Source organism: Lolium perenne, chromosome 1 (assembly GCF_019359855.2).
Source record: "Lolium perenne isolate Kyuss_39 chromosome 1, Kyuss_2.0, whole genome shotgun sequence".
Taxonomy (NCBI): domain Eukaryota; kingdom Viridiplantae; phylum Streptophyta; class Magnoliopsida; order Poales; family Poaceae; genus Lolium; species Lolium perenne.
The window spans coordinates 86,128,325-86,153,406 of NC_067244.2; the positions used below are offsets into that span (position 1 = coordinate 86,128,325).

Here is a 25,082-nt window from a genome sequence, read left to right on the forward strand (position 1 = left end):
AAGGTACGCCAGCGCCCAGCGATAAAGGACCAGAGCTCGTATGGCAGGCCGGCTGCACTACCTCTAGAAAAAAATCATAAAACCTGCAAAAGAGAACTTGTAGATGTTGGGTCGTCTCACGCATCATATTTTGAGCAGTTACTGCTATTTATCTAAAAGCGCGCCTCGCAGCCATAGAAAAACTTCCATGATCGCTATTGACTTTTTTTTGGCATGCTCAAGGTCACCATATGGTGGGAGCTTGAGTAATACCTCTACTGTCATCAACTAATACTTGAAAAAACGAAAACTCTTGGCTGCATGATTTGTTTCTCATTATCTGTTCTTGAGCCGTTACTACATTATACTTCAAGTTATGAGCTATAAGGCTGGCAGATTATACAAGTTTAGGCATCGGTCTGAAGATTATAGAAAGTTAAGGCATAAAAGTAGACACTGACCAAACTGATAAGATGGCCCTGTACATCATTGAAACCACATCAATACGGGAAACAATATTGTTTTTTTGCCAGAATCATGCATGTACCTTATACCGACAAATTACACTAATTTTTCATTTACTGGAGTAAGGTTTCTCCCCCAAATTTTCCTCCGTTTTTCCTTTGCCCATGATTGTTCATCGAAATTACAATTGCTGCCACCGCTCATGTGAGAAGAGTAGGCACCGTTTGGGGGAAAAAAAGAACAGAGGCCCGTCTGTCCCGTACTCGAACCAGGACGGCTGAACGAGGGCATAGACACACTGCGATCCCTTCGTCTATCGGGACGACCTTGGAGACATGGCGCCGCCGCGCAGCACTTATGGACGAAGACCGTCCTCTGCCTCCGTGCTAGGCCCGTCGTCGTCAGCCCGATGTAACGGAACTACGAAAGGAATCGGGCCTCGCTTCATCAGGTGCTCGCTATGCCTGCGCTCTGCCACAAACGGCATGCGCGCGACGTGGGGTACGGTAGCCACGTTCAGCGGAACAGCATACGTGATCTGATCTTTGCTAATCGGTTTGTTCTTTTTGCTAATTCTGAATCGCTCGTTTTGTCAGATAGGCTGATATCTCCTTCGGTTTTGAAGTCTCCTTGGTTAATAGATGGGTTCTTGGTGAGGTGGAGGTGGGATTTGGAGGACAAGCAGCACTAGCTCCATGAGGTTATCCAATCGTTCAGTTTGGCTCTGTCTCCTTGCCTAAAAATTTAGGGGAGAAGTGCAGGTGCACGAATTATTCTGTTGACAGCTTCAGTTTACATCGAGAAATAATTGGTCTTTTTTCCGAGGAGCAACTCAGCTCCGCTGCCTTATTTCTATGTTTCTTCTGCTGTACATAGGAGTACATCAACTTCATCTTTTTCTTCTTCTTCTTTTGATTTGGAAGAAACACTGCAGATATCACTCTGTGTTTAATCATGGCCCTGTATTTGTTTGCAGTACATGCATCAATTATTTATCTCATCCATCTATGCCATCTAGACGTGAGTGCATACACAGACAATCTTCTTGCCCCTGCACGTGTAGGCCTACGGTGTCTATTTCTTTTGTTTCAGGTCAGTCTAACTATGCTCTGCTTTTTGACCTTCTGTTTGAGTTACTGCAAATTTTTAGGTAGACTGATATCGGATGTTTCCTGCCCCGCATTGATGGCATGATACAAGTCATTTTTACATAGTCATTTCCTCGATTATGGGGATGAAGAGTGGCTACATAGAGTACAAGTTCGAAAGCATGGCGACAACGCTTGCGTGTTATAATCCACCTGGTGGGCGACAGGTGAGTGCAACCATATCTATACGACACTAGCATATTTTTAATACAATACATTTACAATGATTGTTTTTTTGATTTTAGCTATTGCATGCTACAAAACACAAGTCATTTTATGGATTTAAAACAAAAAAGGTTATTCAATTTATTTTAATGTGATGCCGTAGCAACGCACGGGTTCTGTACTAGTAACCTATATAAAAGCTAAACAGATTTACACGCCTAGATTGTTTTGGACACTGTTCATAGCTCTTCTTTTCACACTACATTGAGTCAGTTAATCGTTTGGTTCCGGTCTCTTTTCTTCCTCTCGACTGGGTTACCGGTTAGCAGCCGGTTCCCCTATCAGTGTTCCTTGATTTGACCCGATTCTTCTAGAGGATACACCATATGCAAAAATAATTGTGAGAAATAAAACAAAACGGCAGATTAGAACTCGACACCGCAATACGTGGCGAGATCAGAGTGAGATGAGTTGCGTGGACGGTCAAAGCGGCGCACCACCGAACAAAACAGTCAATCTCCATCTGACGATCACTATTCCTCCCCAAGCCCCCGTCAATCAAGCTCGAAAAAAAAATGCCCAACGCTGCTGCAGGAGCCCTCTGTCCTCCTTGCCCTTCATGGCCGCCGTGCACGCAGTGACGCGTCCGTGACGTCCGTCATGGCGGTACTCCCCCGAGCCGACCTTCTCTATGGCTTCGCCGGGACGTCCGTTGCCGCCACTGCCACGGGCCGATGCGCCGCGAGGGACAGGGCTGGGGATGTCGCCTCGCGTCGGCGGACGGAGCCAATCAGCCAAACAGAGGGTGTCTCCTGGAGAGGCCTTGAAGCGCCACGGACGCCGCCACCTTATGCGCCGACGAGCGGTGTGGCAAGGGCCGTCGTGTGCCTCGCGGGAAGGTTAGGTATACATCTTCTTTTCCTCTCCAATGTGTGCCTTCTTTTTTTTCCTAATTTTTCTCTTATGCCAAATACTTGATGTGTGCAATGGATGTTCGGCGGACGACAAGCACAAATCTTTTTGGTTTTCTCTTCATTTGCCTCCCATCCGTGCGCTTCTGGTCCCCATCCTATCCATCTCCCTACAACTCACTCGGCACTCGAGGTTGCCGCCGTACGGAATGAAGGATGTGGAGATCGGCCCTTCTGATGGTGGTCATTCACCCGTCTGATGGCCGTGCTGCGCCCCGGTGGTACCGATATGTCGGTCCTCCAGATCTTCGTGAACAACTGCTCCGGCTTCTACGTCAAGAACATGGACGCTCCGCTACTCGAGATCGTCGATTCATCCGCAACTCCGTGTTCATGTACGAATTTTTCTTTCTCATCTTCTTCAACCTTGCCCGGGGCGATATCTTCTCAGATTGCTGGGTGACCAGCGGCGTGGTGCTGGATAAGGCCATTGCCGCACAGTTATGTACTGTGGTGGCGTTTTCTCAAGCACCAGGTCAGAGAAATGGATATGTCGGTATATGACACAGGTGCAAGATCAGCCTTACTACCTTGAACATGTTTGATGGAATGTACCACAAGCGCTAAGGCTCAGATTTTTTGGTTGCTCCTTTTCTCTAATTTTTTTTAAAAATTTCTCATCTCTAGATTGGATTTGTGACATACGAGTGTACCCTGAAGCTGCTGAGATGAATGCGATAGACGTTCTCTGAATTATCCTTGGGATCTATTTTTATATAGAGATCCTAGGTACTTTGTCCATGTACAAATGGTGATTTATCAGAATTCGTGGACATTATAAATATAGCCTTTTAGTCACATCTGAGGTTTCATTTTTTGGGCTATTTAGGGGCTAGGTGTCACAAGGTGATTGTTTAATATAGCATCGATTCAAATATGTCTTTCCCATGATTTATAGAGTACAAAATTAGGCTCATATAGGTAGTTATAACCTCTGAAAATTGGAACCTGAATTTACACTATATTTATAAGTAAGAAGAAAATTGACATGAAAAGGTTCTGATGCTCTAGACATTATAATACAATTCCAATGCAACATTATAATACGGTTCCACTTCATCACCTGAGCGTAAGTATTCAATGGCAAGTACTATTACTTGAAATATTTAGCAAGAGTCGTCATTGATTTCCAACCTTCAAGAACAGGAGGCAATCCTGGAGCAGTAAATTGAACAAATTGAGAGCGTTGATTCGGCTAGAATAATCCTAATCAAAGATCTAAACGAAGCTCTTAGCGAACAGGGCCTTTGCACCTCTTTTATCATCTTCGGAATGTTCTATCATGAATGCTTATTATCTAGCTCACAAGCAATAGTTTTTGTTTTGTTTTGTTTATTTGTAACCGAGAATAAAGTCAGAAGGGGAAGTTTGTTTGGTTAAATACATGACTGTGTTATGCCATACGTGGTCCTTTTTTCATAACCTCTTACATGTTATCGTCCTTTTTTCATACGGTCATGAACTTGTGATCTTTCCTAGAAAATCTCATGCAAGGTCGTTATTTTCTCTGATGCTTTTTTCTGTTATTGCCCAGCTAGAAGGGGAAGTTTGTTAGGTTAGATACATGATTGTGTTGTGCACTTTATTGGTGTCATCTGCGTCCTCATTATGGTCCGAGCCATTTCTCCGTCTTGTGGTGATCTTGGCACCATTCTAACTTAATGCTGCCTAAGAGCCCCATAAAAGTGGGCATAGCAAGAGTTTTGCTGTGTCAATTACCTGCTTTTTTTACCAACTTACACACAGAAAAATCCCCTACTTCCCTATGGTGTTTTTTTTCTTTCTATTTATATAAGTACAGTGTAGAAGAAGGCATTATTTGGTATGCTTAAGTCTGGTACTTCAGTATTAAAGGATTATTACAAATCTCCTAACGAGGTTGGAGATGTCGATGTGAAATTCACTTTACATTTCCTCTTAGTGAATTCAAATAGGACAAGTAGGCAGTAGGAGCAACCAAGTGTATTAAGTTAGTCGACTTCACTGTGTAGCATCATGGGCCATTTAAATAAGAAGACGGAGAGCTTTTGACACTTTGCATTGGCTTGACATCTTGCCTGATCCAGGTTAGTGGGATGCCAGTCATACAAGTAAGCTTTGTCTCTGAGACAAGTGGATCATAGCTTCCCTGAGCTTTTCCTCATGCTGATCATTTAATTAATTATTGCATTGTACCATCTGTGGTATGCAAACTAAAAGCTAAAGCAGTTATAGGGGAGTCATTTATGATTTATGTTTGTATTTTGTAGTTTCAGTGCCTTCCTCTATGGTTCTTCATACTCAGATGCTTTGCCTCTTTAGTCCTGGCACCACTTATTTGTTTTGAAGCACATTGTGAGGTATTCAGATGCCGTGCAGATTGTTCTCATGAAATGAGTGGGTTTTCTGTTTAGCATTTCTTCATGTTTAGCTGATTGGAATGCTCGTGACTAGCATGCTTCAGATTTGTTCCCCGCAGCTGGGCCTTGATGGTGGTGATGCTTATATAAGAAGGTTATTGCAGGCCCTATGCTCGCTTGTTATGTATCATCGTCAGGGAGTCTTTTGAGGTAACTCCACTTATTTTCCGAGCTTTTCTTTGTCAGTTTGAACCTACCAGTGCATTTCTCAAAATGTAACTGTTTGTGTGCATTGCTGAATGTATTCATCTGTGTAAAGTTTAGGTTTCTACTCGGCTAAATATACAAATTGAAGTTGGATCATTTAGCTAGGCTCATCGATAGTGGTATCCACTTCACTCTATTGTTTCATGTATGTTATAACTCTCATTTATCTATGTCGTGCATCCAGCCAATTTATAATGCTTTATGTTCTTTTTATTTTCAGGATACATTTCGCACTCAGAATCCGGGTCATTGGGTTTGCTATGTATCTGCGGCTTATACTGAAACTTCTTGTGTGATAATGATGGTCGGTGTGTGGACGTATGAGTGCTGCATGTTGGTAGCTAGCTCTGGAATACACATATATTGTATCAGTGGTTAATGCTGGAAGCCTTAAGCTAGCTCAATGGTATTCTGCATTGATAGCCTTTTCTAATTATATGTTCTGTTTGTGTACATATCACGCTATGTAATGAGTTTACTCCAGACGGCACAGCCGATGGATCTTGATGAATGACGCAATTTGCTTATTATTATGTTTACGAGATGACCTAGCTTCTTTTCCGTATCGGTTTCTGCATCAGATTCGCAATTACAGTCAACGCAAATTTGGGCCCTGTTTCTAGCTACGGAGGTGCGGCTATTGACTTCCTTTGCGACGTGCGCCTCTAACCCAAACGCTTGCTAAGAAAGCCAAGCTCAATCCCACGGGCGCGGCGTGCGCCGCGCCGGCGCCTGCTAGTATTAGATAAAAAACATTCAAAACAGACCGTGCAAAGTTGACCTGTGGTTGGATGGTTAGGAGGGCAGTGGCACCCCCAGCCCACCAGAGTTCAAATCCCAGATTTGACACTTTGGTGTCTCATAGGAGGCAACGTTCCCGTCGACAGCGAGGCGTCTGTGGTGACTTCGTCAATCTCAAGACCCAACGCAGTCTCTTGGAGGTGCTCATAGGGGTAGGGTGTGCGTGTGTGCGCGTATGTATGAGCGTCTTTGATTGTACTGTGTTTCGCAAAAAAAAAAAAAAAAAAAAAAAAAGTGTGCGAGGAATGCACACGACGCGTTGGCGAGCAGCTGCAAAAATGCTGGGCAGGAAAACGACGCGGACCCAAAGCGCAAGAAATCCATCCCAAGTTGAGAGTCCAAACACGAGTTTCACACCTTCCTTCACTGCGACCGCCTTCTCCTCCAGTCTCCCCCCACCTCACACCCAGAAATTCGGATCAGCGCCGTTGCACAGTGAGTGGACCTTTCCAGTGGAAGGAGGCAGCCGCGTCTTCCAATGGCGGCTTCCTCCTCTCCCCTCCTCGCCCCACCGCCCGCGGCGCTGCTCCGCCACGCCGCTTCTCCCACGGTCTCCCCCTCCCCCTCCTCCTCCTGCCGCTGCTACGGATATTCTCCCGCTCCCAGCGGCGGTTTTCTCCTGCAACCGCCTGCTCGACTCCCCCGCCGCCGCCCAGCATTGTACACGGCGGCCGCCCGTACTGTGAGCATCCCCTCTTACGCGTAACCCTTTTTTTTTTAATTAGTCGTCCGTCGACTCGCTCTTTGTCTACATGAGACCCGCGGCGCTACCATAGCTCAAAATAATCCTTGTAATTATTTGAGTTTGATGTGGTTTTTTTTTTATCGACCCATCGGTCCTGCCGTTTCCCCGCGAGGGTGCTGATTTCCTGTCCACTGTAGGCTTCCAAGGTGAGGTTTTGCGGGAATGGCGTCTACGGGCGGCCGGCGGTGCTCAGGGGTTGGAGTAAATGGTGGCCGGAGAAGGGTTTATGTGCCGCTGGGACGGGTGACGATGCCGGGGATCAAGTTGGCGATCAGGACGACGATGGAGTCCGTGTTTCTAACGACGCCCTCCGCGCCACCATCCGTAAGAGCAGAGAGGTGCTGGCGATGCACAGGGATCTACTTCAGCAGGTATCCTCACCATGATTTATTTCTGAAATCAAATGAGTTTTCAACATATAGCATGTCTTAAACCGTACATTTATGTCTCAACTTCTAACCTATGGTATGCAGTCACCTGTACACTATACTTATCCTACTTGCATTAAAACCACACTATCTGAAGCTCATTCATCTATCTATTGTATAACTTATTGAACCAATATGGATTGAATTGTAATATGCGGCCAACTTATTTAGCTATCAGAAAAGAAGAAGCTCATCTCTATTATTGAAGCCAGTTCCATTCAAAATGGGCAAGAGGCGTCCAGTGGCAGTTCCTTTTCAATCCCGGATCCAGTTTCAGAGGGCCAAGAGATTGGCTATGACCTTCAGATGTACCTTGACAGGCGTTCACAGAAATCACAAGTCCGTTCAAATCATGGAGAATCTATTAGTGGACAGCATGAATACTTTGGAAGTTTAGAAGGCAAAGTTTCTAACGCCGATGTTAATGGGTCACCTGTCAAGGTCAGCTATTTTCAAATTTGTACGGTACTTTCTCTAGTGTTGTTCTGAAAGTGTATGAAACAGTCTGTTAATGGTATGAAACAGGATTACATGGCCCAACAGAGTCAAATAAGTGAAGAAAAACACTCGGTTACTGAGGGAATAAATGACAACTCATCCTCTTCGGCCAGCGTAGATATTATGAATATCATATTGGTAGCTGCGGAATGTGCTCCTTGGTCAAAAACAGGCAAGAATATATAACTTCAGGTTTCCAAAAGAAATTATTTCGAAAGTTGCATATTCAAACTTAGCACCCCTATGACGGAGAACTGGAAAATGTGTGGGCTAACCATTCCTTGGTTACATTTCCAGAATTAAGTATCTCTAAGGGTGTAAAATTCTTCTAGTTTACATATTGGAAGTTATGTATTTATGTTAGTTTCTCACCTTGATATTTTCATGATCGTTACCTATTCAGTCTTATGTTTGTCTTGTGTTGTCACATCTGTAGTAACTAGTAAGAGCTATAAATGAGCAGGAATAAGAGACACAGAAGGTGTGGGTTCGTGCATTTAGAATGCTTTGCTTATCAGCACATGGCTACAATATAACTAAGGGGAGAAGGAAAGCAAACACACGCGCTCGTGCGACCTAGTTCTAGCGGATCACTATACGCTCTTGTATTAATCTCAGGCCCTCCCACAGTGCCCCAAAGAACTACAGAATTAGAAGCAAGGTAGGCTACTTTCTTTCTGTCTATGTCATCTTAGAAGAACTCCTCCCTGCTCAGTGAACCAAGCAAGCCTGGTTCTTCAAGGACAATGGCAGCTTAAACTCTCCCACTGTCAAGTCTTTGCTCACTGATGAAACCGCTATTTTGGTACCAACACATGCCAAGCAAGCTAGTCAAACAAGATGCAAAAAGAGAGGGACGAGACATAATCACATAACATTGAAATGAAAGGCCCTTTCCTACCATCCAATCTGACTTCTCTTATGGATTTTCTAGTTTATGCTTCCTTCTGCAAAGCAGGACATGGATTCACTATGACAATGGACTTGTTTATCATGTATTGTTTAGGAAGTCACGATTCCCACCAACTTTGGCTCGAGCGCAATGCTCGTGTTTTCGATGCCAGGGAGACAACGCCACAGCGTGTACTGGACATGATCGTGGACATGTGGAATTCGTGGGCGACTTGTAGAGGTAGGCGTTTAAGAGACGTCCATTAGAGCCGGCGATCCGCGCCGTGCATGCTCCCGCGCTGTGGAGATAGGTGGTTTCCCCTCTTGTAAGGGCTCTGTACCCTCTTTCAAACTTAATACAAAACGCGCCGATCTCCTGCGGGTACTCAAAACAAAAAGATGAATGAGATATTGATTCCAGTCACTCAGATGATTGAAGACAGCATTTGATTGGCTCTCTGCTCATAGTCGACCTACAGAAACACGTTACTGTTACACATGACTTAAACAAGAAAAATACACAATAAACTCAAGTAGTTGAGTTGAAGCTCTGTTTTGGTGTGCTAAACTGTGCAATATTAATTATGGCGAGCATTTGATCTACATGAAAAAATTAGTTGGTGTGATTCTAAAGGAGGCTTCCAGTTATCTAATAATTCCCAAGAAACAAGGTAAGAGATCTTATGAAAAGCATCCACACTCTCAAATGGTGTCTCACTCTTGAGTTCAGCATTCATCCTGAACCATAGAATCCCAATTCATCTGTTGAGCTCATATGCATGCTTACTTCTGCTATCAGATTTTTTTTAAAGAAGTGATTAACAAGTTAAATGGTCCATCCATAGCTTTTGTGAAATTCTTTGAAGTTTTCTGAGGCTTTGATGTAAATATCTATAATAAAGGGCTTTCTTTGCACAAAAGAATGTGGGGTTAGTTTCTGCCAATTGTTAGTAGCGCTTGTTTTCTTATACTTTTAGAGGTCATGCGTAAGCTGTGTGCGTCTTCTCATTAAGCTGAAAAGAAGTTTGGTAATTAGAAGAGTGAGCACAATTTACATTGTTAACAGGGAAAGAGAGCAAAATACAAGACACTTAGTGGACGTCCCAATTCACTGGGAGCACCACTCTCAGACCAGGGGCCCTGGTCCTCACCCACAGGGCAGCTTCATCCTTGATTCTCGTAACCGGGTTCGCGACGGACAGCTGGGGACCATCAAAGGCGCATTTGTTGTGCTGTTTCCAGATCATCCATGGGGTTCAGCAACACGATGGAAGCTAGGGTTTTGCACATTTGCTTTGGAGTCAGCGAGTGAGATGTGGCAGTCTGGCGGCCTGCAAGTCATCCTCAGCCACGACATGACCTAATGCCAAACTTGTCGAGAGAACGAGCATGCCGTCAGGAGATGGGGAGTCGGCTCCAGCTCTTGGCCACGGCGCTGGAGGCGGGCTGCAGTCAGCAGCGGTCTTGGTTCACAAGGAAATGGGAAAATTTGACGCGAAGTTTCGGGTGCGCGCGGGTGTGTGTGTGTGGGGGGGGGGGGGGGGGGCAGCTCTCCCATATAAGCTTCTGTGCGTTGCTGGCGGTAGAGGCGTGGAAGGTAGCTGGAGCTCGCGAAGTAGGTGCCAAGGGCGGTCCACTTCCAGACAAGGAGGTGTGTGTGTGGGGGGGGGGGGGGGGGCAGCTCTCCCATATAAGCTTCTGAGCGTTGCTGGCGGTAGAGGCGTGGAAGGTAGCTGGAGCTCATGGAGTAGGTGCCAAGGGCGCTCCACTTCCAGACAAGGAGATCGGTGGAGCCCGTACGTTGCTAAAAAAACACCTAAGGGCCTGTTCGGTGCAAGTGTTTAGTGAGGGGGTTTGTAGTGTTTTGGGGTTTAAAATCCGGGCCCAGTTAAAACACTTCAAATCACTCCGAAACACTGTTGGACCGGTCGGCAGGCCGGATTTGGGCCCAAAAAAACACCCCAAAACACATCGGGCCGGGGTGGAATCAAAACACCCCACCCCCCTAGCGTTTTGCTTGTGTGAGACGGTGCACAGCTCCGCTTGAATTCTTGGACTAGTGTTTTCAGTAGTGTTTTGGGTGGTATATGTTTTGACCAAAAACACTTGCAAAAACACTCTCCAAATCTCTGAAAAACACTTGTACCGAACAAGCCCTAAAAATGATGGGTTTGGTGGAGGTAGCTAAAACCTAGAGTAAAGGTTTTTAGTTAAAGTGGCATCATGTATTTTGTTTATTTGTGCCAATTGCAAGAATGTTAGTCTTGGTCACAGTAAGAGTAACACTGTATTATTTTATATATGTGTTGTTTGCAAAACTAATGGTTCCATAAGTGAATGCAATAATGTATTTTTATGTTGGGTACCTTCTGCACAAGTAGTGGTCCCCACTTATGAGGATGATTGCATTTATTTATTTAAGTCTTCTGTAAGTTGGTGTCTCACATATATATTACATAAGTAAAGTGAATGGATGGTGAACTCACCGCCAACTCCAACTTTATAAGTAGGAAAGATAATAAGTACGCATTGGTGCACATGATCTGAAGCCTTAAGACACCACTCATTTTTGTTTTTACCGACTTGCTCAGGGAGCAATAACCATGTTTGTAATCTCCTGCAGGTGGACTTGGTGACGTTGCCGGAGCTTTGCCAAAGGCTTTGTCCAAGAGAGGTCATCGTGTCATGGTATATTTTCTATAGGCCGTCTCGTCATAATTGTAAATACAAATTCAGCTAAGCATGGAAGATAAGAAGATGCTATTAACGTTCATGAAGTAGCATATTAATCTGGTAGATGACCTAAAACTGAATAGATATACCATTCTTTTATGGAGTTAAGGACATCCCTGCTCCCGATAAGACAGCATCCTACCGAGTAACAAGATACAAGGTCAACGCCACCGTGTAAGATCCCCATAATGTCACGGCGACCGGACAACCAGAGCACAGTCTGCTGCCACAAATACCTTGCAAAACTAAACTAGAGAAACTACAGAAAACAGAACAAAACAAAACTGATGTTCTAAAGGCAAAAAACAGAAAACAGGAACGAGATTCACGCCAACGCCATTCTTTTCAGTATTACCTTCAGTAACTTGTTTACATGTTTATATTTTACAGGCAGTAGTACCAATGTATGGAAAGTATGAAGAACCTCAACAAATAGGAGAATCAAAGAGGTACCAGGTCGCAGGGCAGGTGCTTTCCCCTGTCGCGTCATAGTAGATTTAACTTGTGATTGTAGTAGTTCCCTCTGAAATATATGTTCTGCCTACAGGATATGGAGGTAAAATATCATCATGCATACATAGATGGCGTCGATTTTGTATTCGTTGACAATCCTTTATTCCACAATGTTGAGAGTGAAATTTATGGCGGAAACCGAACAGTAAGTAATGTAATATTCTGCTCACTGGACTACATTGCATATTTGTAGACATCAAAACCTGAGAAGATATTTATGCTGTAGTACCAGTTGTCTATTTATCTTTGCCTATTTGGATTGCTTATGATTAAAACAAGTAGATCAATTTCCATCTACAGGATATCTTGAAACGGATGGTTTTGCTGTGCAAAGCTGCTGTAGAGGTAATTTCTCTCGCGACTAATACATTCTCTCTCCATGAAGAGTCACTCCGTAAGAAATACGTACAACAAGACTTAGAATGTCCTGTTTTACAACAAAAAATCTGCCGCGGGCGAATAGTAACTATAGTAACATTTCAGGCTTTTGTTTTGCCCTGTTTTTTCTATGATTGGCATCTATCTTCCTCAATACACTTATAGAGAATATAACATTGATCTAGGCTCCATGGTGTGTTCCATGTGGTGGTTTTTGCTACGGTGATGGAAATCTTGTGTTCATTGCAAATGATTGGCACACTGCATTACTGCCTGTTTATTTGAAGGCTTATTATCATGATAATGGTTTCATGATATATGCCCGTTCTGTCCTTGTGATACACAATATAGCACATCAGGTAAGTTTGTTCCTCCTTATCTTACCTTCTTGTCTTGTAGGTATTGATCCCAATTTTTCGCTATGTATTCCATGGAACTGTTTATGGAAAATTCAATTAGTAATCCGTTCTATAGAAGGAATCTTCTACGCTAAACAACTAAACATTCACATACTGCTTTGTCACAACAAGAAAATTGCTTTAGTTAAACATTAGAGATTTCTGATGCATCATCACTGATGCAACACCATGAGTCCACGGCATATATCTGAAATGTTAAAGATAAAGGTTAACATCCAAACGATGTCATGAAGATGGATCTGGTTTCAGGAATGCCGTTAAGGGCTTAAATTTTACATAAATATTTAATAATATGAAAGCAAAAATAGTCACCCGTACAGCAAAATATGTTTTTTTTCTTCGAAATTGGGGAAATATCGCCCCAGCTTCTGCAACCAAAGGATGCACACGGCTTTTTTTATTAGATTATTCACAAAACCTTACAAGAACAATACAAAATATGTACATCTAATCTTCACAGGGATTGAGACAACAACAACAACAAAGGCTTTATTCCCAAACAAGTTGGGGTAGGCTAGAGGTGAAACCCATAAGATCTCGTAACCAACTCATGGTTCTGGCACATGGATAGCAAGCTTCCACGCGGCTCTTTCCATGGCTAGTTCTTTGGTGATACTCCAATCCTTCAGATCTCTCTTTACGGACTCCTCCCATGTCAAGTTTGGTCTACCCCGTCCTCTCTTGACATTATCAGCACGCTTTAGCCATCCACTATGCGCTGGAGCTTCTGAGGCCTGCGCTGAATATGCCCAAACCATCTTAGACGATGTTGGACAAGCTTCGGTGCTATCCCAACTCTATCTCGTATATCATCATTCCGGACTCGGTCCTTCCTCGTGTGGCGACACATCCATCTCAACATGCGCATCTCCGCCACACCTAACTTTTGAACATGTCGCCTTTTAGTCGGCCAACACTCAGCACCATACAACATTGCGGGTCGAACGTCCTATAGAACTTGCCTTTTAGCTTTTGTGGCACTCTCTTATCACAAAGAATGCCAGAAGCTTGGCGCCACTTCATCCATCCGGCTTTGATCCGGTGGTTCATATCTTCATCAATATCCCCATCCTTGTGCAGGATTGACCCCATGTATCGAAAGGTGTCCTTCTGAGGCACCACCTGCCCATCCAGGCTAACCTCCTCCTCCTCGTGCCTAGTAGTACTAAAACTGCACATCATGTACCCAGTTTTAGTTCTACTAAGTCTAAAACCTTTCGATTCCAAGGTTTGTCTCCATAGTTCTAACTTCCTATTGACCCCCGTTCGACTATCATCGATTAGGACCACATCATCCGCAAAGAGCATGCACCATGGGATATCTCCTTGTATATCCCTTGTGACCTCATCCATCACCAAATCAAATAGATAAGGGCTCAAAGCTGACCCTTGGTGTAGTCCTATTTAATCGTGAAGTCATCGGTATTGCCATCTCTTGTTTGAACACTTGTCACAACATTATCGTACATGTCGTTGATGAGGGTAATGTAGTTTGCTGGGACTTTGTGTTTCTCCAAGGCCCACTACATGACGTGTCGCGGTATCTTATCGTAGGCCTTCTCCAAGTCTATGAACACCATATGCAGATCCTTCTTTTGATCCTTGTATCTCTCCATGAGTTGTCGTACCAAGAAGATGGCTTCCATGGTCGACCTCCCAGGCATGAAACCAAACTGATTTTTGGTCAAGCTTGTCATTCGTCTTAAACGGTGCTCACAGGGATTGACAAAATATTGTTTTTACAGGAGAGGCAGAAGTATCACTTAATGTACATTGTCTTCATAAAAGTATTTCCTTGATGACCACAGCAGTATCAGTTATTTATAGTTCTATAGTATATTTGTAGTCCCATATCTGGATTCTGATTCAATATTCAACACAGTTGGTGTATGTTACTTCGGTGTCACAATGGCTTTCCATCAATATGTTGTTATACGTTTTGATAAGTTAACTTAATTTCTGTTCCAGGGTCGTGGCCCCTTGGATGATTTCAGTTACCTGGATTTGCCCAGTAACTACATGGACCTTTTCAAACATTATGATCCATTCGGGGGTGATCATCTAAACATTTTTGCAGCTGGAATTAAAGCTGCCGATCGTTTACTTACTGTTAGCCATGGCTATGCATGGGAGCTCAAAACACCTGAAGGTGGTTGGGGCCTTCATGGGATCATCAGTGAAAGTGATTGGAAATTCCAAGGCATTGTAAATGGTATTGATACCGCGGATTGGAACCCTAAGTCTGATGTCCACCTAAAATCTGATGGATACGCCAACTACTCTCTAGAAACTGTTCAAACAGGTAAAGCGCAATGTAAGGCGGCATTGCAGAAAGAACTTGGCCTCCCGGTTCGTGGTGATGTTCCCGTCATTGCTTTCATCGGGCGGTTAGACAATCAAAAAGGTGTAGACCTGATTGCAGAAGCAATGCCATGGATAGCTGGTCAAGATGTACAGGTAATACTCCTGGGTACTGGAAGGCAGGACCTTGAAGATACATTGAGGAGGCTTGAAAGTCAGCATTACGACAGAGTCAGGGGGTGGGTTGGTTTCTCTGTCAGGTTGGCTCACCGTATGACTGCAGGCGCTGATATACTATTGATGCCATCAAGGTTTGAGCCATGTGGGTTGAACCAGCTCTATGCAATGATGTATGGCACTGTCCCCGTAGTGCATGCAGTCGGTGGTCTTCGAGACACCGTCCAGCAATATAATCCTTATGAGGAGGTTGGACTTGGTTGGACTTTTGAAAATGCGGAGGCAAACAGATTGATTGATGCGCTGGGGCACTGCCTGAATACATACAGAAACTACAAGTCCAGTTGGGAGGGTCTCCAAAGGAGAGGGATGATGCAAGATTTAAGTTGGGACACTGCTGCTAAATGCTATGAGGAGGTTCTTGTTGCTGCCAAGTATCAGTGGTGACTGGTCACTGAATCCACAACCCCACTTAGGGTTGTCATTCACAGAGACCGGTAGGCTACAATATGAAGCTCTCCGTTGCGTCATGCCCTAATATCCCAAGTTGACAACATTGGTGTAAATTGGAAGAAGATTTTTTTTTTGTCACAGCTCAGATTATTCTCAATAAGGCACACTGCAAAAGTTCCTCAAAGAGTTCACATGGAAGATTCAGATTTTCGATTGAGCGGTAAAACTCATGTATTTCTGGAGTGGCCTCTAGATTCGTCTGTTTTCATGGGATGAACTCAGTTTGACTGTTGGAGAGCAGCAGAGTACCAGCTAGCTCTGGAAAGCATTGCTTCATTTATTTGTTTTAGATGGTTATTATAGGTCGCGCTTCCATCTGGGAATTCTGCTGTTCGTTTCATGTCATGTAGACAGATAATTAGCATTTACCCCATTTTGTTCAGATGAGGTGACCCTACAGGCGTTTCCATGTGTAATTTCTAATCATCCGTTGCTCTGATCTGAGGTGATTATTATGCTCGCTTGCTGCTGTTGATTATATACCATAATTGAGTTGGGGTGGTTGTAGCGTGAGGCTTGGCCGTTGCCCACTGGAGCAATGCAAGTTTCAGTGAAGTATCAGGCCATCGTCACATGGGGCTCGTTTGGTAGCCCGGACGCCATTTAGCTCGCATGTGCCTCACAGTTTTTGGGCTGTTTGGTTTCTTGGGTTCCTCCGTTTATCGTACCGCACGGGTTTTAAAGCACCTTCGGGCCAGCCCGGGAGGAACGCCCAGTTTGACAGTTTCATCAGGGGGACAGGCCCTTGGGAGAAGAAAATCGACAACGCCGTTCGCGCAGGCGCTCCCTCGGCATGGTGGGAGAATACGAAATTCGAGCCGCGTTGCGCGGCAAAGGTAGAGTAACCTTCCTCTCCTCTTCGGTTACCCTCTCCATTAGTCCCCTTCTAAATTTTCTCTTTTCCCAATTTTAGCGGCCGCTGCGGTGATCCAGATCTGCCAGCGTGCATCTCCCTTCGGTCTTCGGCTCCGGAGCTGGGTCGTTGTTTGTAACCAGGACGGCTTTCGGCTATGTCCTTCATCTGCTATGACAGAGGTAAGGGGAAACTCCTCTGCTCTACTCTACTGTAGTATTAGATTCATGTTGGTAGAACTAGTTGGGTTTGATAAGACTGTTCGTAATGCATAGATCTTGTTTGAGTAGACCAACCAGCTCTACCTTGTGCATTCCTTTAGTCCTGCACAGTGACACCAGCTGCAACTAAAGGGGGTCTTTAGTCGCGGCTCATGGCACGGTGCGGGACTAAAGGGGTGGGGGGTTTCAGCTTCCTGCGCAGATCGTCGTCTTTAGTCGCGGCTCATTACACGGTGCGGGACTGAAGGCCAATTAGGGCCACTTTTTTCAGTTTGGGCCCAAATCTTTTACAAACATTTAAATATTTAAATAAACTACTTTTTGCATACTTATGTATTTGAGAAAACTTTAAATATGAAATATGCTTAAATTTAAATAAGGAATCGAAATCCATTTACTCTTTTATAAATAATCATTATAACTAATCAAACTATTAACAAATTTCCCATTTTCAATTAAAATAGATTAATTAATAGTTTTTGCATACTTTTGAATCTCACTAAACATTCTACATGAAAAGTGCTTAAATTTGTATAAATAATCCAAATTCATTTTATGTTTTACAAAATAATTATTCTAACTTATCAAACTATTAATAAATTTGCCATTTTCAATTAAAAGAGATTAACTAATATATTTTTGCATATTTTCGAATCTCACTAAAATTTCAACATGAAAAGTGCTTGAATTTGAATAAGTAATCCAAATCCATTTTCTGTTTTATACATAAAGGTTTAATACATTCCATAGATGAGAGAGGAGGGGCGCACACGCGGGGGTTACCGGCGAGAAGGATGGCTTCATCGTGGCTGACGCCGATAATGACGAGGAGGAGGAAAAAGAGAAAGCCGGGACTAAAGCTGTCGGTGGGATAAGGACGCGTGGGTAACCTTTTGTCCTGGCTGGTGGGTGCAACCGGGACTAAAGCTGTCGGTGGGATAAGGAACGTGTGTAATTTTAGTCCCGGCTGGTAGGTGTAACCGGGACTAAAGCTGTCGGCAGAATAATGACGCGTGGGTGAACGCACTATTCCAAAACCGGCCGTGAAGCCCCCTTACTTAGGAGTGAATATTGGTGACAATATACACTTGCAAGCTTCTCTTCTTTTCAATATTAATGGTTCACATAAAAAACATGGGAGAAAATATAAAATTGCTTGAATTTTTCATTGCATGTTATCTAAACTAGAAGTATCCTTAACCGTGGTCACAATATCCAACCATACCAAGATACTTTGTGCCATGCCAAAGGCCGAGCGTTCTCGCTTATTTGGATACTATTCTCCTTTGTTCCAGTTTTTTTACTGTGACTATGGCAGACATAAGCCAGCCCGAATATATATTTAGCCAAATTACCTATGAAGCTTTTCATCTTCTACAAGATGGGTTCAAATGGACCGGGGTTATGAGGGTGAAGAAGAAAAAGAAAAGCACACACAGACACAACACAAGACCGAGAAGAAAAAGCGGCCACCCCCAACCCTGAGGGGCGGTTGGCCGATGAGAAGAACTCGTCGCAAGTCAAGCACATCGATCACAAGGAAGAGCCCCGAGGAAACACAGGAGGGACATCCCAGCTCGAGGCCTCGCCGGAGCAATCGAACAACTTTGGTCCACTGAGACCCATCAATGACACTGCACCATCGACGTAATCGAAGGGCAGCGCGCATCCGAGACCACACTACGCACCGACACCATATGCGTCGAGGGTATGGCCGAAAGGCCGTGCGCGGCAGAGACGACGCCACGACGCATGTGTGTCACCAGCTGGAGCCGAAGGGCATCGCAAAGCAGAGATGCACCCATTGAGTACTCAGACATGTAGCACCCTCAACACGCCAAGGAGCTCCGACAAGGACCCGACACCGGAGTCCAGCAACCGGCAAGAGAAAGCCACCACCACAACTGCCACGGCTCACCTCACATCGTAGGGGAGACCGCACCGATGGCCGCCATTTGAAGAACCATAGGGCACACCGGTATAGAAGGAAGCAACATCCTCCGCCACCGATGGCAGTACATAGGGGCTACCCAGCCACGACCCCCCCCCCCCCCGGGTGGGAAGCACGTCGCCACCATGGCGCTCGCCAGCCCAACGGCACCCCGTTGGTATGATGATGGCTGAGAAAGAGACGACTTCCTTAGCAGCCATGCCACTGACCACTAGAGGCTGGAAAGCCACAAGAAGGCACACCGTCGTCTGACACCACGCTGGCCAGCGAGAGGACCGGCCCACGTCCATTGTCATCGAGACGACAGTACACTAAGGCCTAGGAGGGGTGGGCGCCCTGCCACCGAGGCAGGAGACACCAGAGTCCACCCAACGATCTGGGATACCAGATCTAGGAACCACGGCCGCCGTTGACCCGAGCGCTAGTAGCAACACCTCGAGGCCCACCACGTTGTCGGTCAGCACTCGTAGCTCCGCCGCTGGTGCACGCCGCCGTGCCGCCGCTCGACGCCGACATCCCGCGTCGTCGCCACCGAGAGGGGGGAAAGAGAGCCCCGCCGCCACCGAAGCGCTGGCCGGGCTTCGCCCGCCAGCGTGCCCTGGCGGCGGCAAAGAGTGGGGAGGGAGTGGGTGGGGGCGCGAGGTGGCGGCTAGGGTTTCCTCCCGGCCACTCGCGGGAGGTCTTCGTCCTGTCTCATTACTCGACATTTGTATTGGTATCTCCTTGTTCCAGTTAACACGCAGGATACATAATATATCCATTTTATCATCAGTACTGGTTGTTTTGCAGCTTTTTCATTAGGTGTACTACCTGCATATTTTTTTTAGATAAACAGAGACCGCTCCCCGGCTCCCTTTTCTCATTGAAAAGAGGAAACCACATCGTTCATTACATCAAAAGGAAATTAATTTGAAATCTAAAAGCGCGGGGGAGTGGGGCCCTGCATATAAATTTGTTAACAGATAGTTTTAACAGCTGAAATTCATAATTCAATTAAGATGTGTATGCCAATAATGTTCATCTATGTATATATTGGTGCAAAAAATTTACGGGCTTCTGAATGCAATTCCCGAATGTGCCGGTGCTTGACGATCTGGAAAAATCATTAGTTGATCTGCATACAAACACTACAACCCAATGTCCATGTGAAAATCACATCAATTCTAGACTTTGAGAGGGGAAAAGATTAAACTAGATCGGCCCTTACCTGTCAATGCTAACATATTAGGCACCAAATATGTCTGCACATGCCATCTTGGAACCAGGCACATGCCCAACCCAACCAATGTTTTTATTTATACACCTCCTTGGCCTCTTGCATATCACTTTGTTTGCCTGTGTAGCTACCTCTCTCTCCCTCTCTCTATCTCTATAGTTGCCAGCTTGTAGATCCAAATAACTCTCCTCCACATCCCTCTCAACAAGCTAGTGCAGTTTTCTTCTCTCATCCTGTCAATTCCTCTCTCAGATCCATCTCTCTCTTTGGCTCTCTCTCCACATGAAGAGGCCCACATGTAGAGGCTTATCAATGGCAAGTCAAGAAACCACGGATCAACAAGGTACTACCAAATAATGACATTGTATCCCTCTTCAAACATGCATAGTATGTACCAAGATACTTCTGGGAACTAGAATTTGTGTGGGTTTTGATCCAATCAAAATTAAATCCCTTCATAATTTCTGTGCATTATGAAACTAATCACTGAATTGTTCTTAGTTGTACATATCTATAATATATTTGCGTGTGCGTGTATGTCAGGATGATCGTGACGGCAAATTAATTGGTTGATATGTTCAGATTTTGGCAAGTAGCAGATACACATGCATCACCAGGTTCCTTCCTTTCTTGTTTTGCAGAAGAAAGCTGCAGGTACATGGAGCGACTAGAAGTCGACGGCAACGGCACGGGGGAGCGCGACGTGGGGGCGTACGACGATGAGGAGGAGGAAGATGATGACGATCTCGCCGGTGGCGGGGCACGCGGCGGCGCGGGGGGACTCGGTGAGAAGAAGAGGCGGCTGGCATCGGAGCAGGTGCGCGCGCTGGAGCGTAGTTTCGAGGCGGACAACAAGCTGGACCCGGAGCGCAAGGCCCGCATCGCCCGCGACCTCCTCCTCCACCCGCGCCAGGTCGCCGTCTGGTTCCAGAACCGCCGCGCGCGCTGGAAGACCAAGCAGATCGAGCGCGACTTCACCGCCCTCCGCTCCCGCCACGACGCCCTCCGCCACGAGTGCGACTCCCTCCGCCGCGACAAGGACGCCCTCGCCGCCGAGGTACATATGCGTCTGCTAACTTGTTAATTGCTCGTTTCCATGTCCGTCCATGTTGTCGGCATATGCCCTCTTCTGTTTACTCATATAATGACCAGGACGCCATGTGTGTTTGTGCTTCGTGACAGATAAGGGAGCTGAGGGAGAAGGTGGAGATCAACCAGGAGATAGCCGTGAAGCTGGAGCAGAAGCCGTCGTCGGCAGCCGCTGCGGCAATCTACAAGCAGGACGGATCGACTGACAGCGACTCGAGCGCCGTGCTCAACGAGGAGGCGTCGCCCTACTCCGGCGCGGCCTTCGACCAGCACAACCACCCACCCCAGCCAAGCTTCACGGGGTTCACCTCTTTCTTGGACGCCCCTTCGAGTGCGTTGACGCTGAGCTCATCTTTCCCTTCTTTGTACCACGGATCGCATTTCGAACAGGACGACGCGCTCCTACTTGGCGCGGCCGCCGCCGACGAGCTCGGGGGTGCTGGCCTCTTTGCCACCCACCAGGAGCACGCTGGCGGCCTCTCCTGGTACGGTGGCCAGGGGTGGTAGCTCCTAGTGAGCTGTTGCCTGTTGGTTGATTGTTGTCCACCATGCATACTTGTAAAAATATGGCAACGTAGGCAAGGGGGTAAGTAAAGTAACTTGCTAAAGTCAATTTCTATAGTTGTAAGTTTTAACTGGCTAGGGCACGTAGATATGCATGTCAGTCAGAGAGAGATTTACGAGAAAAAACATGCTTACATACATGCAGGCCGGTTAAATTTCAGTAGAAGTGATGTTTGTTGCCTGTAAATTACTGTACTATGTACTTTTCCCAGCTGCTAGATGAAAATTTGATATATATATTTGAACTCGCATAGTATCTTATATTTAGAAATGGAAGGAGCGGTTCTTTGTAAATCAACTTGTAAGCTAAACCGAAAAGGAAGTGACAAATCAATGATGGTGCTCTAGCAAGTCCCATCCCTTCATCCTTGCCTTCCACTTCCTCAGTTCCAATGAATATTATCAACGACTATAATACTATATATATACCATACGAAAATATATTTCATGATGTATCCAGTGAAACTGATTTTGTATTATACATGTTAATATTTTTTTTGTAAAATCTTGATCAAAGTTTACATCAGTACAAGGCTATATATTCATTGAAAGGGAGGTACTATTGTTTAACTTGGTGATTACTACGTTGAAACAAGTTTCCGTGCATGCCTTATTTGTACCAAGGATTTGAACATGGGATGTGCTCCTTTTGGCAAACAATGGCTGCAGGGAGCAGCAGAGAGTTACAAGTGACGGGTGCATGATGGCGACGACTGAATTTTTCTAACCATCTAAAGTAAAATAATGACAACAAAGTCTATGTTTGATTGGTGAGAAGGGAGGACAATGCGCTCACTTTGCATGATGTGCCGCGGCATGTAATATTCTAATGCGCCGGTGAAGACCAGCAAAATGCGATAAGAAACCAAATGTGGACCCACGTTCCACCTTCTAGATCCATGCATCTTTGATGAAAGGGGTAAACTGGACCAGTCCATCTAATACATGTGTGACGCGGTATGCACGTAAGCGTTTCATCGTATTTCTTTTCCTTCAGAAAAAAGATATTAAGGAGACAAACACCCCAAAAAAATATAGAAAAAAGGCCCTTACATGATGATTAATCACTAGCAACAGGAACACTTTACCACAACCAAAGACAATACCAGAAATATAAAAGAGGTTAGCATTAAAAAAATGCACAAGTCGTCGACCGATTGAAGATTTTAGGGTTTTACCCTAGAGAAATTTTGAGTTCCTAAACAATGTCTGCAACAAGACCATTATAAGGTGCAACCGATATAGGTTAAACCTTAGATTTTCACCATGAAAATTTCTCGGTACTCGAGGAGCACCGGCAACAATGAAGCCCCCTAGTGTCGCCACCCCCATTGCCGAGGCCGCTGCTATCAAACACCAATCATCAGGATTATATAGACACCACCTGTGCGGTTTGGACAGGAAGTCCCACAACCAAGCCTGCACAATATCCCTCTTCATCGCATCCAGGATCCCTCCTCCATGTTACCTTCTGGTATTCCAACTGTAGTCGTCTTGACATTTCCCGCCTCTGCCAACAACACAGAAATCGCAACTTCGACATATCCCCTGGTGTCAGCTGAAAGCGGAGCTTTACAACGCGCCCCCTTGAAGCCCCATGGACTGATATTTGTGGACGCGCCCGATCGGATCCCCTCCAATACAGGGACCAGGAGCACTTTGCCAATTCGTGAAAACCGTCGGTGGAGAAATCCGGAACTCATCGATGGCCTGATCAGAGGTAATTGCCAATAGCAGAACAACGAGTTAGATGTGAGGAAAATGTAGGGTCGCCGGCCGTACCCCCTTTATTCTGGAAAGGGACGACACAAGAGAGGTACATAACCAGCGACCATCCACAAACTATGACGAGTCACAACGTTGGATTCCCAAGATGTGGAGTTCGAGGTACTGCATTGGCGTAAGCCGACCCAAGCCCCAAATCTTGCCCGATGGACGACGCCGCCCTAACCCCGCATCACGTCAGGGTGCGCGGCACTAGCCTCCGTGCTCCGACGACATGGCGCGAACGCTCCAAGACCCCTCCTCAGGTCATTGCTGCCTTCCTCCCCCAAGCTACCTTTGGCAGATGCGGTGCCGCCGCTGCAAGGGCCAGCGGAAGCAGCATCTTTCTTGAATGCACAGTGCGATAAGCCCACGGTATATCATTGAGCTTATGAGCCCAATATAGCCTTGATTTCTGCACCGTATTCTGTAGGATAGTCTTAATCTCCCGGTTTGAAAGCTCGACTTGCCCACTGGTTTGAGGATGGTAAGGTGAGGAAACGCGATGTGTTAAGATAGTCTTAATCTCCCGGTTTGAAAGCTCGACTTTCCCACTGCTTTGAGGATGGTAGGGTGAGGAAACGCGATGTGTTACCCCGTACTTACATAGTTTGTTCATGATTTTGTTTTCACAAAATGAGTTCCACCATCAGTTATTAAATATCTAGGAACTCCAAACCTGGGGAATATGATATCTTTGATGATTTTTATGGATGTGTCTGCATCAACATGCGTTGTTGGTATAGCTTCAACTCATTTAGTAACATAGTCAACAACAACAAAAATACGAGTGTATCCATTAGACGGAGGAAATGGGCCCATGTAGTCCATCCCCTAGACATCAAAAGGATCTACAAATAAATTATATCTCATAGCCATTTCTTGTATCTTACATGTTGATAAGGGGTGGCCCGATCTTCTCAGTAAGCGACGGGTGGTGATGAACACACGATGGTAGCAGCGGATGGAATCGATGATGATGAGGAGGATAACTTGTATGACGCCGACGAAGTCTCTCGATTGATTCCTGATGCCAACGCAACAGCTCTCAACCCTGCAAGATATTCGCAACTCCACACACTTGCGCACGTAGCCGCCGACCACGAAGCGGTAGATTGCAATCTTCTAATCCCCAATGGAACAGCAGATCACACAAACTTTCAGTAGCATAAAACTCCAGATCGCAACGAATTGGAGAGTTGGGGAACAATAGTTTTGCTTAGCAAACAACTATGAACTAGGGTTTATCTTAAACGTGGTCTAAAGCAGCTAGGGGGTCGTCCAAGGCACTTATATAGGCGTCCGGGACGAGTTCTGGTCGAAAAGATACAAGAATAACCGACCCAGAATAGATCTGGTCGAGACAGACTCGGACTGGTCCGGTCTGGAATCCGGTCGACTGGGCTGTGGACCGGGCGGGCCGGTCTGTGGTCCGGTCAACCGGGCGGCAAGCCGGAAACTTCGCAACTTTCCGGTTTTTGCCCGGTACGATAAAACTCATCCGGTTGGCGGCCGGTTGGCGACCGGTCGACCGGGCCAGGGACCGGGCGGTCCGGTCGCGGCCGGTCTGACCGGGTTCTGGACCGGCCTGGACGTCTTCTTCTCCTCTCGCGCATGCCTCCCGCTCCTCCCTCGCGCGTCCATGAGATATCTTCATGTCCAGCTCCATGTCCAGCTTCACGGCCATCTTGAC

General features: G+C 45.7%; 1 protein-coding gene and 1 long non-coding RNA gene across 8 annotated transcripts; both read left to right on the forward strand.

Annotated features, from left to right (window-relative positions):
- The first annotated feature begins 2,275 nt into the window (after positions 1-2,275).
- LOC127304407 (uncharacterized) lies at positions 2,276-5,873 on the forward strand. Of its 3 annotated transcripts, none has more exons than XR_007853367.2 (3): positions 2,276-2,661; positions 4,978-5,277; positions 5,555-5,873. It is a non-coding gene; the product is annotated as an uncharacterized lncRNA (long non-coding RNA). The 3 variants fall into 3 exon arrangements; XR_007853366.1 differs by lacking the exon at positions 2,276-2,661 and adding an exon at positions 2,668-3,063; XR_011756088.1 differs by lacking the exon at positions 2,276-2,661 and having other exon boundaries at positions 3,070-5,277.
- A 597-nt stretch (positions 5,874-6,470) lies between these two features.
- Positions 6,471-21,990, forward strand: LOC127304502 (soluble starch synthase 2-1, chloroplastic/amyloplastic). 5 transcript variants are annotated; one of them, XM_051335175.2, is made up of 12 exons: positions 6,471-6,817; positions 7,018-7,251; positions 7,480-7,749; positions 7,834-7,978; positions 11,321-11,385; positions 11,821-11,898; positions 11,978-12,097; positions 12,244-12,288; positions 12,507-12,680; positions 20,225-20,315; positions 20,614-21,029; positions 21,155-21,990. In XM_051335175.2, exons 1-12 carry the CDS (start codon positions 6,614-6,616, stop codon positions 21,566-21,568), a joined length of 2,256 nt encoding a protein of 751 aa, XP_051191135.1. In that variant the 5' UTR covers positions 6,471-6,613; the 3' UTR covers positions 21,569-21,990. The 5 variants fall into 5 exon arrangements, with proteins under 5 accessions (XP_051191135.1, XP_051191141.1, XP_051191126.1 ...); XM_051335166.2 differs by lacking the exons at positions 20,225-20,315; positions 20,614-21,029; positions 21,155-21,990 and adding an exon at positions 14,709-16,113 and having other exon boundaries at positions 6,479-6,817; XM_051335181.2 differs by lacking the exons at positions 12,507-12,680; positions 20,225-20,315; positions 20,614-21,029; positions 21,155-21,990 and adding an exon at positions 14,709-16,113 and having other exon boundaries at positions 6,478-6,817.
- Positions 21,991-25,082: the final 3,092 nt, after the last annotated feature.

Coding starts and splice junctions, on each gene's coding strand:
- LOC127304502 (XM_051335166.2), top strand. CDS start 6,614: ATGGCGGCTTCCTCCTCTCCCCTCCTCGCCCCACCGCCCGCGGCGCTG. Junction 6,818..7,017: donor ACACGGCGGCCGCCCGTACT/GTGAGCATCCCC, acceptor TGTCCACTGTAG/GCTTCCAAGGTGAGGTTTTG. Junction 12,681..14,708: donor TACACAATATAGCACATCAG/GTAAGTTTGTTC, acceptor TTTCTGTTCCAG/GGTCGTGGCCCCTTGGATGA.